The sequence below is a fragment of the Salvelinus sp. IW2-2015 genome, unplaced genomic scaffold, assembly GCF_002910315.2.
Source record: "Salvelinus sp. IW2-2015 unplaced genomic scaffold, ASM291031v2 Un_scaffold1129, whole genome shotgun sequence".
NCBI classification, from domain to species: Eukaryota; Metazoa; Chordata; class Actinopteri; order Salmoniformes; family Salmonidae; genus Salvelinus; species Salvelinus sp. IW2-2015.
Genome location: NW_019942743.1, coordinates 121 through 15,377, shown reverse-complemented (window position 1 = coordinate 15,377; position 15,257 = coordinate 121). Strand labels below are relative to the sequence as shown.

General features: G+C 42.4%; 2 protein-coding genes and 1 non-coding gene across 4 annotated transcripts; all 3 read right to left on the bottom strand.

The window, feature by feature from the left end:
• Positions 1-4: 4 nt before the first annotated feature.
• Positions 5-6,409, bottom strand: LOC111981390 (BUB3-interacting and GLEBS motif-containing protein ZNF207). 2 transcript variants are annotated; one of them, XM_024012662.3, is made up of 11 exons: positions 6,238-6,409; positions 5,561-5,687; positions 5,321-5,456; positions 5,003-5,194; positions 4,687-4,768; positions 4,412-4,476; positions 3,693-3,826; positions 2,377-2,475; positions 1,368-1,598; positions 980-1,136; positions 5-827 (listed from the first exon to the last, which is right to left on the bottom strand). In XM_024012662.3, exons 1-11 carry the CDS (start codon positions 6,276-6,278, stop codon positions 682-684), a joined length of 1,410 nt encoding a protein of 469 aa, XP_023868430.2. In that variant the 5' UTR covers positions 6,279-6,409; the 3' UTR covers positions 5-681. The 2 variants fall into 2 exon arrangements, with proteins under 2 accessions (XP_023868430.2, XP_023868512.2); XM_024012744.3 differs by lacking the exon at positions 2,377-2,475.
• LOC111971165 (small nucleolar RNA SNORA49) lies at positions 4,247-4,384 on the bottom strand. Its single transcript, XR_002878236.1, has one exon. It is a non-coding gene; the product is annotated as a small nucleolar RNA SNORA49 (small nucleolar RNA).
• A 6,880-nt stretch (positions 6,410-13,289) lies between the features above and the next one.
• LOC112069834 (rhomboid-related protein 3) lies at positions 13,290-14,607 on the bottom strand. The gene is made up of 2 exons (XM_024137206.2): positions 14,527-14,607; positions 13,290-14,015 (listed from the first exon to the last, which is right to left on the bottom strand). Exons 1-2 carry the CDS (start codon positions 14,573-14,575, stop codon positions 13,744-13,746), a joined length of 321 nt encoding a protein of 106 aa, XP_023992974.2. The 5' UTR covers positions 14,576-14,607; the 3' UTR covers positions 13,290-13,743.
• Between the last annotated feature and the right edge of the window lie 650 nt (positions 14,608-15,257).

Sequence of the window (15,257 nt, the reverse complement as noted above, 5' to 3'; positions counted from 1 at the left end):
AGTGTTGGATTTTAAGTGAGTTTTATTACAACAGATTGTTTAAAACAGTACAGAGAATAAATTCACACAAGTTACCCTTTTGATCATGGAATAAACCTGAAATAAGAATGAAGCTAGAGACTGATAGATAATAATAATCCATAGATCTGGTGGTAAACTACTAAACAGTTGGAATCGTCATCATAAAGGAGGACCCTCACCAACCATACGGTTGGGGACAGGGCGTCCAACAACACACAAAGTGTGCTGTGAGGGCCTCGTCACAGAAAATCATATATTTACAGGAAACTTGCCTTTTTGTAAGGGGGGGGGGGCGGTACGATCATGTTACTCCAGCAGCGAGCAGTCAAAACAATATGAACCATATTTAACACACTTCACTTCTACAAACCTGAGTGAAACATGAGAAGAAAAACACCATACATGTATCAAATCTGCACAACGACAATGTTGCCTTTATCATCAAGTTGGTGTGTTTTGTTTTTTCTATGTTTTTCCCCCATTAAAGATGTCATGTTAAATGTCCGTGTGCTGCGTATATATATWTTTTTTCATCAATACTTTTCTTCACCATCACTGGTTGGTCTTACTGCTCATTGGCTTGGGCTAGTTTTAAAAACCACAAGGTGAGAAAAGGTTTAACCGCCAAACCTAGTGAGGGGCCAGGTCGTTGCGACTTCTTCAGTATCGTCCTGCAGGAGACATGACGGGGGGCCTCATGCCCATGGGAGGCCCTCCTTGGTATCCCATCGGAGGACCCTGCCCATACGGAGGCATCCCGCCCTGCATGTAGCCAGGCATGCCCTGGGGGGGACCACCATACTGACCTGGAGGGAGGAGGAAGCCTTTTGAAACATCACACTCACAATGCAAGTGGCAAAAGCAACAAAAAACATGTTTTGACTGGTATGATACTTGGGTCTTTCGTGCCATCAAAGGCTAAAAGTTTCTGGTCTAGTGATGCCATAACGTCTCTTACCGTGCATGGGGTGCCTCATGCCAGGCTGCTGGGGGGGCATGCCCTGCTGTGGGGGCATCATGCCACCCACGGCCGCCACAGGAGGGGCAGACATGTGGACCTGCCCCTGCCTGGGCACYTTACGCTGGTACCGGGGCAACTGAGCCCGTCGCTCCTCCTGTTGCCAGGCAGACAAACACAGAGAGGATTCTTAGACAGGACGCAACACTAGCCTATCCCTTTCAGTGCAACGGCAAGGACAAATCACACAACTCATTTATATTAGATTTAACTAATTTGCTTTAAACAAATATTACAAGTATCAAAACWGTAACGTGACAGATAAATGTACTTTATCTCATTCATTACTTACTGTGAAAGGGCAAAACGCAAAGCAGGAGCAACTTACCAGTGAGATATCCTCATCAGGGTGGATCAACTTACTGGTTGCACTCATGGTGGTGAGGGTGGCTGGCTTATTGGTCACTGTGGCGGGGGGCTTGGCCACAGTGTTACTAGGGGGATTAGAGGAGGATGAGGAGGCAGAGGACTGGGTGTAGGCGGGGAATGTTGCTTTGGGAGGGTCAGAGGAGGTGGAGGGCGCGCTGTGGGGCACAGCTCCAGAGGCACTCTGCTGGGCCTGGGAGACCGGAAGGAAGATGCACTGTCAGATGGGTGAGTGACTCATCATGATCACACACACACACACAGATTACAATGCTCTCCTCTCATAGGAATCAGATATTCAGACATTTGACCTACTGATTCCTTAGAAGTGCTTTCTAAACAGAATTTGTCCCATGATTTTGAAACAGAATTTGTCCCATGATTTTTGATCACAAGCGATTGGTGATTCCTCAGATTTTTATAAGCAGAGTGCACTGTACATCAAATTAACGCTGAACCGATTAGCACTTGAAATGACTGGAAAATATCAGGATTCCACAGGTGGTTATATTCATATAAAATTGCAGTTTGAAAAGGTGATTGAAACGTCAGTTCAGCTGAAACACTCAAGAAAAACTTGTCATATCACACATTGCTGATGAGCATTGCATTGTGCAAAATACCATCTGAGGAAATCATGCTAACAATTCAGGGGAAGGGAAAAATTACTAAAATGCAAGCTGTGCCTAAACAAAATACATATTTAAATCACCAATCCAGTGCTTAGAAAACTAAGGCAGGCCACACACAGGCATGCAGAAAGTCCTCCTAAGGGAAAGCCGACCGGCAGCTCATCCTTTTGGTGGAGCGATTCATAAAAATGCATAAGTAATGACAAAAAGCCTGCTGAATATGTTAACTTATGTGTATGTCAGAACACAGACATTTTGTAGCATTCCCAACCAAATTAAGCGGATATGCTGCATGCCACAAGCGTCTATGGGACATGGAAGTGAAAGAGTCCTGCCTACTTGTGGAGTGTTAGAGAACAGAGGCTTAGAGGCAGCAGACTGAGAGTCTGCAGTGCTACTGGGAGAGGCTGTGATGGTGTTTGGAACATGAGAGCCCATCTGCAGCATAAAGAAGAGAGGCAGAGTGTGAACAACACTAGCAGAACCTAGAGTGAATACCAGCAGCTCTAGAGAGGAAATCGAGGAGAGGGCAGTTTGATAATGAGCTATAGTTGACTATTGTTCCTTACTATGGATGCATTACCGATACAACTTTGCTATTGCTGCGCCCTATTAGGCRTGGACGGTATACCATATACCGGGGTATTTGGAAATAGCCACAGGATGTACCGTTCAATACCGTTGAAACTATTTCTTTGGAGATTGCATAAATGTTAATATTTGTTCCTACATTTCAAGTAAATACCTGCAGTCAAATTGTGCAATATGTTAAAAGACAATGATTGCGCATTTCATTTCACCTGTCAGATAATTTTTCATTATGAAGCTTACCGCTAGTACCCAGTCACATGGTGTTTGTTTACAAGCACACAATAACGAGACCAGAGCCTTGTGAGTCACTCATTGTTGTGCAGAACACGCCAGGTGATCAGGTTACAGTATGAAATTCACAACTAAATGTTCACCAGCTAGATGTTTTATAACTTTTAAGTAAATAGTCTATAAAATGTGCTAAATGCTCTGCAGCTGTACGTTTGGTTTGCTAATTTAGTAGCTAGTTAGCTATCTAGCTAAGTGGTTAGCTTCTTACAAAATTAATTATATTGCAGGTAACAGCAGAAAAACCCCTCCTGGATCAAAAGCCTTGCCGTCTAATAATTGTGTTGTGCGTGCAGCAAACTGTAGCTTTTCGAAGTTACTTTTATAACTTTGTGAGCTGGGATGTCTGTCCTTAAAACAGTTTAGGTCAGAGGCTGTCTAAATGTTCAATGTGCTCTTTAGCATTTAGTTAGCATTCTATGGGATTTTACATGTACTTGTTAGCATTGCTAATCTTTGGATTACAAAAGCTCAGCGAGGGTTTGAAAATAGTGCCCCTTGTGTTCAGTGCCGATATTACCGAATATACCGATATGGCACAAGGTCTGTATGACAATCTGGATACCGCCCAAGCCTACTCCCCATCATTAATGATGATACTCTGATAGTATGCATGTGCCTGAGATGAGCGCACCAGTACAACCATCTTACTACAGAGGAAATCCTCTTGGTGAATTATTCAATGGACACCATTTAAAATGAAGAAGGTAAACCAATGAGTCAGATATGACAAGCTACAGCTCCATCCCACCTCGCCTCTAGGCAAGGTGACCCACCTGTACTGCGCTGGGGAACAGGGGCTTGCTGACGGCAGCAGGGGCTGCTGCGGCGGGCCGGGGCATCCCTGCCGGGGTGGGGGGCTGGGCCATGTGGGGCATACCAGGACGGTGACCCATGTGTGGTGGCATTCCTATAGACAAGACATCAGGTSTCAATATCAAATCACAGTTCTTTCTCAAGAAGTTAGGGGAGCAGATGGTTTCTAGGTCATGATAGAATGGAGAGTGAACATGATTTTGTGCTACTAGAGCTAGGACGATAAACGAAAATGATCGACATCAACCACTTATCGTGGGCATTTTGCTGATATCGTTCATTACAATAAATAACCTATAGGGCCCTACTAAAGAAATGTGACGTTTCAGCAAACTTATTTTGTTTCATATAGGTGATTGATAACCGAACAATCGATAGCTACAACATTCAAAGTAGTAGTATTTTTTAAGGGTAATATTAAAACAACTGTGGTGCACATTCATGTTTCAAGCTTATCATTAAATATAGTTTTGTCCATGTCGCCCAGCTCTATGCACTATTCTAGTCTTGTGAAATTGTCAACTCGCTCACTCACAAGCCTCATATAGGAGAATAGTCCTAGATGAGAGGTGAGAGGGCCACGGTGCTGTATCCCCTGTCAATGCCAGACCACCCCACTGAGTACAGAGTGACTGGAGTAAGGGAGGGGAAGAGGAGTACCTCCTAGGACAGTGCTTACCTGGCGGCATACCGGGCATCCCTTGCATCATTGGAGGCATCATCCCTCCCATCCCGTGCATCATGCTGTATGGAGATCAAACCAACAGGTGTGAGTTTCAATCTGAATGATCAAATCTAACTGTCTGAAGCTTTAATAATAAGGCAGATTCTGCAACAATGGACCAGTTCGGGGCGACATTTAACTCCTGCAAAGAGTGAGCAAACGCACCATGGCTAAGTGTGTCATTGAGAGAGGAAAATGTCACCCACTGAGTAGTATGAGTTAGTACTCACCCTGGTGGCATTCCGTGCATACCAGGGGGCATCCCATGCATCATGGGCGGGACACCGTGACCTGGCATCATAGGGGGCATTCCTGCATTGGGGAGAATAGGGAAAGAAATAGATTTTAAACACACCAGGTATAGTTTATCAGCCATTATATGGTGATGAAGGGAATGTATTTTTTCCAGTTTGTGATTTGTTCAGAATGGGCATGATTCATTCACAATTCAGAGCAGTTGAACATTTTTGCCAATCATCATTACTTGATGCAAATGTCTTACTGGCAGAACAGAGCAATCGTATGGCCATTCAGCCCATGTCCTACCTGAGTAAGCTCCTGGTGGCATGCCTGGAGCCCTGGCCCCGGGGAGGATGCCTGGCTGGGCCATGGGAGGGACGTAGCTAGCCTGGGGCTGGGCAGCAGGCATCTGCTGCTGAACGAACGAAGGGCCTGGAGCATCATCGTCGTCGTCATCCTCGTCAGAGTCGTCCTGATTCTGCTTCTTCTTCTGGCTCTCTGAACACAAGGGGGTATTTTAGCCACACAATATTTCTTTAAGATGATTTGTTCTGGCTGTAGACTTCTATGGTCTAACCCCCACATTTCTCAGTACAAATGCAAGAAATGTTAACACTAACTAACCCTGCTTTTGTTCCAATGTCCGTCTCCTCTCCTGCATATCCTTCTCTGGAATTCCTTCCATGCCATAGATTTCCAATTCTATGTCTACCCTTCCAGGTATAGCGTTGGGGACCCCGTCGATGGTCTCTTTGTGAACCTGAAAGACACACGACCCACACCATCAATGAWTCATATCACAAATAAAAGGTATGACAACACAGATGAATGAATAACCAACATGTTGTTAATGTGAATACCAACCTGCATACAGTGGATTGCCAGCCCTGGACCAGTGTACAACTTCTTGTGACATATATGGCACTTAAAATGTTTGGCCTTTTGATGTTGGATGAGGATCTTTTCATCATCGAAATCTCGATTACAATACCTTCAAGTTGTGAATTAAGGAAATGTCATAGAGTATAAACTAACGTTAGCAAGCTAGCTAACGTTAGTTGGTTGGTTTCAGTTAAATCAATCGATGGTGCCTGCTCCCTGATATTGACGTTACTCCTTTATTTGAACGTAAGGTATAGTTACTCTTTGAGCACAACTTCTGACCACCATCTGTGACAGACAAAGTATGCCGAGTAAGCGTCAAACTGGGTAGTTGTAGATAGCTACATAATGAATACAATAAGTTACTTTGCTAACTAATAAATCCGCTAACGTTAGCTAGTTAGCGAACATAGCTAGATTTCCGGTAAAAATGTTCGTCAATATACACCATTTAGGTTAACTTTGTTGAGATAAAACTAAAAGAGAGTGTTGTAAAATTAAATTGCCACAACAATATTAAAAAACATACGACAAAGTATCAAAAGTCTTTACAGGTTTTGTGAGGCCTACAGTATCTTAGTAGCTACCTTGCTAAGCATTCGAGCCCTCACTTTCCTTTCATGATTTGCGTTTGGTCTATTCCCCAAACCAAAGGATACCAGCACCATGGCTTCATCTGCTTCTTCTTCTTTCGCCCCATCTTTCAGATAGTACTTGGAAAGCTAACGTATAATAACAAACACTGAAATCCGTTTTTATTATGTCATAAACATTAGCGACATGCTGTATGACAACGCCGAAAATGGCGCTTCTTCAAGTGGAGGAAGTGGATTATGATTGCACCCACAATGCTGTGCTGATGGAACACGTGCACAATTCCCTAAACAAAGTGATTAAAATACGTCTTTCCAGCATTTTGACGAAGTTGTACCTTTTGGGGGATTTGCTCCGATATAATCGGAATTTAATAATCATACCAAAATATTATATTTTTTAATGTTTTTCTGCTCGCGTCATTTCAATATATTCTGTGCTGGTGTAATAACTGTAATGTCCACATGGGCGCGACATTGCACCATACTATTGTGTGGTGATGAATGCGTCAATGCTGAAATCAATTCAAATGTAGATCTATATAGTCATTGACTGAGACCTGCTGAATAAATACGAACACATTGAGTTTGAGTTGCGGGCCTAACCCTCCTTATAATAGAACAACAACAACAACAACAATTAAGCAATAAGACATGGGGGGTGTGGTATATGGCCAATAAACCAGCGGGACTTTTCTTACGCGGAGTGCCTGATACAGCCGATTAGGCGTGGTTTGTTGGCCATATAGCACAACCCCCCGATGTGCCTTATTGCTATTATAAACTGGTTACTAACGTAATTAGAGAAGTAAAAATAAATGTTTTGTCATGCCCGTGGTATACGGTCTGATATACCACGGCTGTCAGACAATCAGCATTCAGGCTCGAATCACCCAGTTTATAATACTGAACAGCACCAACTTGCAATGCATGCCATGCATTATGATATGGATGTTCAATTTCATTTGATTCAATAAAATTTTCTAGAAAAATGTATTAGATCAGCACATAGACTCAATAGGGCCTATATTGTGAGTCCCCAGTGCCTTGCATATAAGCCAGACTAATTTGAATAACTGAAAATAACTATACCCAAAGCTGTGCTCAGCAGTCTGAGCAGAAAGGAAACAATACATCTACTTCAGAGAATGTCCATCRCACCCTCCCTCCCTCTCGCTCCCTTTCTCTCTTTCTCCCCCCTCCCTCCCTTTCTCTCTCCTAGGTAAATGATTAATTTGGAAAATGGGATATTTATGCAAGTGAGTAAACACAACAGAAGCCAATTTCAGGGCTCCTAATGAATGTTAAATTGTATAAATTGGGAACTGCTGTTGTTTCCCATAGGCAGTGACTAGACTGAAGAGACACCACAGTGGCAGGCCTCCCTTCTCTGAATGAATTAGGGCCGACTCTTGTACTCAAGCATTTATTTTATTTGTATATATTTTATTTTACTTTTATTWATTTTTTACAATAAACAAAAACACACATTAACAAAAACAATAGACAACTTAACTTTCTACATACATTTCCACAATTATGAATGATATCACACTTGCTCAGACCCACATGTTCRCACCATATCCACACCCAATGTTGTTTCTAATGCTTGTAAGACTTCAAATTGTTTTATGTTGTTTCTGTCTGTAGCCAGATTTTAAAATATATATTTAAATAATAAGGCATGTAATTTCGTTCATTATGTTCCAACACTCCCTCCGTCAATATCAGTCATTTTTAAGTCTTGGTTCCAATAGTTTCTATATGTTTTTAATAGATTGTCAGTTGAATAGGCTTTCTGCAAGGTTTTGTATATCTGGCCTATCCAATGGCGACCTGTCATTTTTAGCTAATGTGGGGCATGTTATTTTGGCATTAATACGTGTCACATATTAGTTTGCAAACAATTGAAATTAAATTAAATAAATAATTGAGTTAATAAAGCCACATACAAACTTTTTTTTGCTTTCTTGAGTAAGGCAGCTCCAAAATGCAGGTGTTTCAGCCTAACTCAGTACTTTCTGTGGTGGGGCAGCCAGCGGAAAATACAGAGCGTAGCAGTTTGTAGTGTTCTCATGGGGAGCTCGAAAACTCAAGCCCCTTGGGGTGCTGCCATAGAGTTACATTAGAAGTGCCCATCCAAGAAGACTCAAGGTCTTTGGCCACAGATAAAATGACCTCAAATCCCGTTATATCTACAGTAGCTTTGATTGGACTGATCATGTCAACATCATACTTTCAAAATCTTAGCTAGCAGTCATCATCATGAATCAAGACGACAATCTACTGGCAAATCCTTTTTAACCCTTGTCATATGAAGAGAAATAATGAAGAGAAATTATAGATAAAACGTATCGGTGCTCATCGGCCATTGGACCTAAACATTACACAACAAGTTGGAAATCGCAAATTCAGTAATGAGTGGTTTGGAAGGAATCAGTGGCTAACTGCAAGCATTGCAAAGCAATCACTAGCCTGCTATTCAGTGGAGAGGGTGTGGGGTCCCAAGTCTGGGGTTAAGGGTCTCTTTTCCAAGCTTAAAATGATAAACATTCAACATTGGCCATGCTGTCAATCCAGCATCATTTCTGTCGCGCTCAAAACAACTGTTAACTCGTAATTGGGAAATCTCAACACTGAGTTCAAGTCAACTGGGAAAACAGGAAAAAAACGAGCTCCGACTGGGAATATACTTTTTGAACGGTCATCCAACTCGGAATTGTAAGTCGGGAACTCTGGCCTTTTTCTAGAGCTATGACTTGAAGATCACTGACYTCATCATGATTCAACCTTGTTTTTTTTCTGAGTTCCCAGTTGTATTGAAAGCACCATAAATCCAGAGAATGCCAGACTTTGATGACTAACTTTGATGACAAAATCTGCCCACAAAGGACCGCCGCGCCACCTTCCTGTTCAAGTGAGCACAGCACAACAAGGTGAGTCCAAAAAATGTATTGTATGCTGCTGCATAAATTATGTAATATTCCAGGGAGATATGTATACTGTAGCTAAGAAAGTAATACTAAGTGTAATGTTGTGTAATAAGCTGTTAGTAGCCCATGTGCCACACCCTAATAATTTGGTCTATTTTTCCCTCTTAATTTCACCTAACGTTACTGTTCTGATTTGGTGTACAGGGAGAACACTGTAAGAACGGCCCATGTTCTGAATTCTGTCGCTGTATATTTCAAAGGTGCTGAACAAATAGTTATATTGACTACGTCCGTCCTAGCTCGCTCATTAATGTCTTAATCTAAATTACGGATTGCCTCTTATCCGCTTGTCGTCCCCTTACGCCATATTTTCTACATCTCAATTGTCAGTCGAAACCACATTTGTTTAAGCAAGTCAGCCCTATCAGCTATGTTTTTTTGAAGACAGTAAATGAGGCTGAATTAACTGTTTGGATGCCAGACAAGGCTCCGCTGATAGCCAGGTGTAGCAGTGGTAAAGTGTTGGGACTGCTGTTGGGACTTTGCTTTTGGGACAGTTTTACAGCGCATTCAGAAAGTATTCCCACCCTTTGACTTTTTCCACATTTTACCTTATACACACAAATGTAAAGGGATGAATAAGAATATGTACATATAAATACATGGATGAGCAATGGCCTTGCGGCATAGGCAAGATTCAGTGCATGGTATAGAATACAGTATATACATATMWGATGAGTAATGTAGGATATGTAGACATTATTAAAGTGGCGTTATTTAAAGTCCCGTCAATGTGGATGGGGGGTGCTCCCTCTGCTGTTTCCTGAAATCCACGATCACCTCCTTTGTTCTGCTGACGTTGAGTGAGAGGTTATTTTCCTGACACCACACTCCGAGGGCCCTCACCTCCTCCCTGTAGGTCATCTCGTTGTTGTTGGTAATCAAACCTACCACAAACTTGATGATTGAGTTGGAGGCGTGCATGGCCACGCAGTCATGGGTGAACAGGCAGTACAGGAGAGGGCTGAGAATGCACCTTTGTGGGGCCCCAGTTTTGAGGATCAGCGGGTGGAGATGTTGTTTCCTATCCTCACCACCTGGGGGCGGCCGATCAGAAAGTCCAGGACCCAATTGCACAGGGCGGGGTCAAGTTTGGAGGGTACTATGGTGTTAAATGCTGAGCTGTAGTCGATGAACAGCATTCTTACATAGGTATTCCTCTTGCCCAGATGGGATAGGGCAGTGTGCAGTGTGATGGCGATTGCGCCGTCTGTGGACCTATTGGGGCGGTAAGCAAATTGGAGTGGGTCTAGGGTATCATGTAGGGTGGAGGTGATATGATCCTGGACTCGTCTCTCAGAGCACTTCATGATGACAGAAGTGAGTGCTACGGGGCGATAGTCGTTTAGTTCAGTTACCTTCGCTTTCTTGGGAACAGGAACAACAGTGGCCATCCTGAAGCATGTGGGCACAGCAGACTGGGATAGGGATTGATTGAACATGTCCGTAAACACACCAGCCAGCTGGTCTGCGCATGTCCTGAGGACGCAGCAAGGGATGCAGTCTGGGCCGGCAGCCTTGCGAGGGTTTACATGTTTAAATGTTTTACTCATGTTGGCCACGGTGAAGGAGAGCCCACAGGCTTTGGTAGCGGGCCGTGTCAGTGGCATTGTATTGTCCTCAAAGCGAGCAAAGAAGTTGTTTAATTTGTCTGGGAGCAGGACGTCGATGTTCGCGATGGGGCTGGTTTTCTTTTCGTAATCCGTGATTGACTGTAGACCCTGCCACATACGTCTCACGTTTGAGCTGTTGAATTGCGACTCTACTTTGTCTGTAACTACCCTTAGACTTAGGGAAATGTAAACCTTTCCTATTTATTCTCTAAATATAAAGTCTGTTATGGCCAAGTATACTAAGAATGTCTTCTGTAGGGTAATTAGTGTTACTGAAAACAAATACAAAAACTTRGGGAGCCTTGCCATTATAAAGAGGTTTATTCTACCTTTAAGATTCATGGGGAGATTGATCATTTTAATTAGATCCACTTTCAACTTGTTAAGTAATGAGATAAAGTTATCTTTATGTATTTTTTCTTTGTTTTAACCTATTACGCATCCTAAGTATTTCATATTTTTTTGTGGTCCACTTAATGGATTGCTGTAGATCACGAGTTGTTGTTTTTATTTTTCCTATTGCCATTATTTCCGTTTTTAGAGTATTCCCAAAAATATTTTTAAGAAAGGAGGCATTAAACTCAATATTAGTCTGGTATATCAGGAGATCGTCAGCAAATAAGTTTAGTATATATTCATGGTACCAATACTGATACCTGTTACGTTTGGGTCCTCCTGTCCAATTATTTCTACAAGCGGTTCAATTGCCAGTGCAAACAGGAGGGGGGAGAGAGGACATCCCTGTCCGGTGCCCCTTTCTAAAGCAATTTATTCAGATAATGTATTATTTGTGTATATTCTTGCTTCAGGGTATTTATATAATATTTTTATGAAATGTATTATTTCAGCTGGAAAGTTGAATATTTACAAAGTTTTGAATAGAAAACACCACTAAAGACGGTCGGTCGAAAGCCTTTTCCACATCAACAGCCATTATTGATGTCCTCACGTATTTCATTGATTACTTTGACATCAACTGTTTTCCTCAAGGCCTCTTCGGCCACTCAGGCTAGAGCTCTCGCCAAACAACATTTGGAAAGTTAATCCGGTTTTGTGACTGAACCAGCTTTGGTCCGAGGAGGTCTTTTTACACAACAGCCCTGACCACAGAGAAAGACTGGTGTGTGTATGTCTGGACACTATGATGTTTGGAGCGAGGCAAAATACAAATGGGTTTGTTTAGATATCTTCACAACGCTGAGGCCTTTTCTCTATTGGTCCCTTGTTGTCTCCATGGTTTGTCTATGTGAAAGAGGCCTTAGTCTACTCTAGACAATCAGTTTGCTGAACAGTCATCTCAGRTAAAATGTGTTGCTAAAAAACTGTCTGGCTGGGGTAGTTGTGCAGTAGGGTTATTGTATGTGTGTATGTGTTTGTGTGTGTGTGGGGGGGGGGCAGTAAAACAAAAGGCATTGAATGAAAATGGTCTTTCAAAACACTTGTGCAGGTTGAATTATAAATAACACCAAGAGGTCAGAATACGTTTCATTATAAAAACAGTTGAATGTATTCCAGTATTCAGTATTTACATATCAAATCTACAAAATATGCACTTGTTAAAATATTGTCAGTTACCACTATGTTCCGTATCATAGACCTTATTATATACAATCAACAAATGCTAAATACACGGGATATTTTACACATCACATTGTAGACCAATTCAAGAATCAACAACCGGCTATTGTATGTTAAAATATTAATTTGTTAATAATTACAGTCTTTCTTATGATTTATTTTGTGTGAAGCGGCATAACGCGAGGTTAAGTTAAAGTACACGCTTGAGCTAGCCTGGGTGCCAGTCTGTTCCTGGTACCATGTCAACTCCATGTCACTCATTGTCATGCCAAACATCTGTGGCTTGACAATGACAGCAATGGAGTTGGTAAGAGCACTAACAGATCTGGGACCAGGCTAATCTGAGCCTTGGCTGGTTGAGATGCGACGTGTTCTCCTGTTGAAGCAAACACAGCATCCAATACAACATGACTTAGCTTTCTCCTTAATATGGGCATTGACAGTACAGTACTAACTGAAGGCTAACTCTGGAGAGAGGGACCTATTTACATGTAGCACCATTTCCACAGTCTGTAACAGAGTTAAATATTGAATACSTATCAATAAGTCTGTGCTAGAGGGAGAATGCTGACGTTCAKCTCAACCAGTACTCATCCCAAAAGGCAACATATTCCCCTATTAATAAAACAGTACATGTTCTCTGTAGTGCTCTGTCTTTTGTATGCTATTGGTTAAGGGATGGTTTTGGCAACAGTCAGGAACACAGAGGGTTCGAACATCACATATATCTTCGTTTCGACTTCCATTTCCATTTGCACATGACAAAATAAAGTAAGTCAGTGTAACCTGGATGATACTGTCCACTCCTCCAATACTGTCCACTCCTGCAAATGGCACACACACACACACCAAAGGCAACAACAAAAACGTAAGCCAATTCACCCTGCAAATATCTAGCTTGAGTACCCATCTCATTCTGCTTTAGCCATTTGACCTGCCAGACATATTGTGAAAGGCAACAATGTACATGTAGCATCGTTGAATGTATAAACAGTCAGGTAACCAAAGAAAAATCAGGAAGTTGGAACAAAACCATATCACGTCAGATGTACACAGTACAGTGTAACATGTCAACAGTTGAACATTTCATAGCTTCAGTCCAGACTTACAGAGAATAGTACTATAGTATGACAGATCGAAGACATGTGTATCATAACAATCTCCAACCCTATGAAATTGTCCTTCATTGAAGCTAGCTGTCATAATAACCTCTTTCTTACAGTTATAGGCACCATTGGGTTTAAGAGGAGATGCTGCCATACTCTGTTCCATACAGTACTCTAAAATGAAGATACAAATTCTGAAGTCTTGGACCTAGATGGTTATGTTCCATTGGATCTGATGTACGTAGTTGGCCCTCTCAGTTTGCCCTCACAGGCTGGGGGAGCTCACGGCGTGGGTGGGAGCCGGACGTCCAGCAGGCTGTAGGCGAAGACATTCCAGAAGACAGCACAGAGGACAAAGAGGAAGTAGACGGAGAAGAAGATCCAGAATAGAGACTGCTCTTGGAGACGCTGCTCGTAGTTCTGGAGGACTACAACCCCCAGGGTGAGCCCCACCATCACACCCCCCAGGTGGGCCACAAAGCTGGGGTTGGGGCAGGGCGGGAAGGCCGGCGGGTAGAACCGCAGCCACACGGCACGGCCGAACTCTACACTCACTGACGAGGGGGGAGAGAGAAGTGTTACCATAATGCTGTTAATAGTCCTGTTTCCATAGTGAACAAGTGATATTGTTATTTTTAGTTTATTGTAAATACTGGTATGTTTATCTCTTACAAATCATGGTAACTTGCCAAATTGTAATCGTATGCTTATACTAAAGTGAAAAATAAGAAGTTGGTTATGTGCTATAAAGGTTGAGACCACAACAAACCCGTCCTCGTTGCCACATTAATCTTACATGAGTGGGTATGTTCTTTCTAAGCTTCTATTGCTAGCCACAGGGCCCTTCCTGTCTCCAAACCTACATCCACCACGGTACTAACTAGGTCAAGAGCAAGGTTATTGTAACAGTACGCAAGACCGGAGGTCCCTCTAGCGACTTTGTTTTTTAATGATCCAAATAAGCRGTGTGTTGGATTTGGTTACCTGCAGGCTGTGGCTAGTCACACAGTGGTGTAGGAATTTGGATTTGAATATAGAGAAACTTCAGAGTTTAGACAGACTTACTGCAGACCAGAGCCATGGCCATCCGGAACAGCTTAAACTGACATTTCATACCCGACCAGTTCTGGGGAGAGAGGYGCAGAGTGAGTTGATGAGAAAAGGAGTGAGAGAGAGAGAGCAAGATAAAGGGTTTATGATTCAGGCCAGGAGTTTTCCCATGTTAGATAACATGGACCTGGGTTTGTCCCTGACCATGTAACCTGACCAGGAATAACTCCTGGCCCTATTAATAATGATCCACGACACTAAGCCTCTTTCATTACCTTCATAAGATAGTAATGTAACAGACACCTATATCCAAAGCGACTTACAGAACTGTCAACATTCAGAGTGACACATAGATTACAACAATAACATATCTTTCCCCTTCCATGATCGCTTTCAGAGCCAACAAAGATATCATGTGATGACCCTTGATCTTCTCCCTTTTCTTGCTGTTGTAGGAAATCAAATTTGTCTGAGAGGAGGAAGGACCCCCGAGGATTGTAAAGTGCCCACTAGTGTAAATATTTGATGACAGGGACCATCCAATCATATAGACAGCAGTATGGCCTTATTGGCCCCTACTTCTAAGGTTATGCCTTTGTAGGGTAGTGTGCATGGATCAAATCAATCAGAGCACAGSTAAGGTCAAAGGTGAATTTACATGCAGCCTCAGAATGGGAGAAAATCAAGTTATATGACAACTATCTAATTACACTCTTTAAAACTATTCAGTGCACACACACTCACGT

Bases quoted from the DNA above. Each gene is read 5' to 3' on its own strand.
- LOC112069834 (XM_024137206.2), bottom strand. From the start codon at position 14,575: ATGAAATGTCAGTTTAAGCTGTTCCGGATGGCCATGGCTCTGGTCTGC. The intron at 14,016-14,526 runs GTAAGTCTGTCT...CCCCCTCGTCAG, and splicing joins GGCCATGGCTCTGGTCTGCA to TGAGTGTAGAGTTCGGCCGT.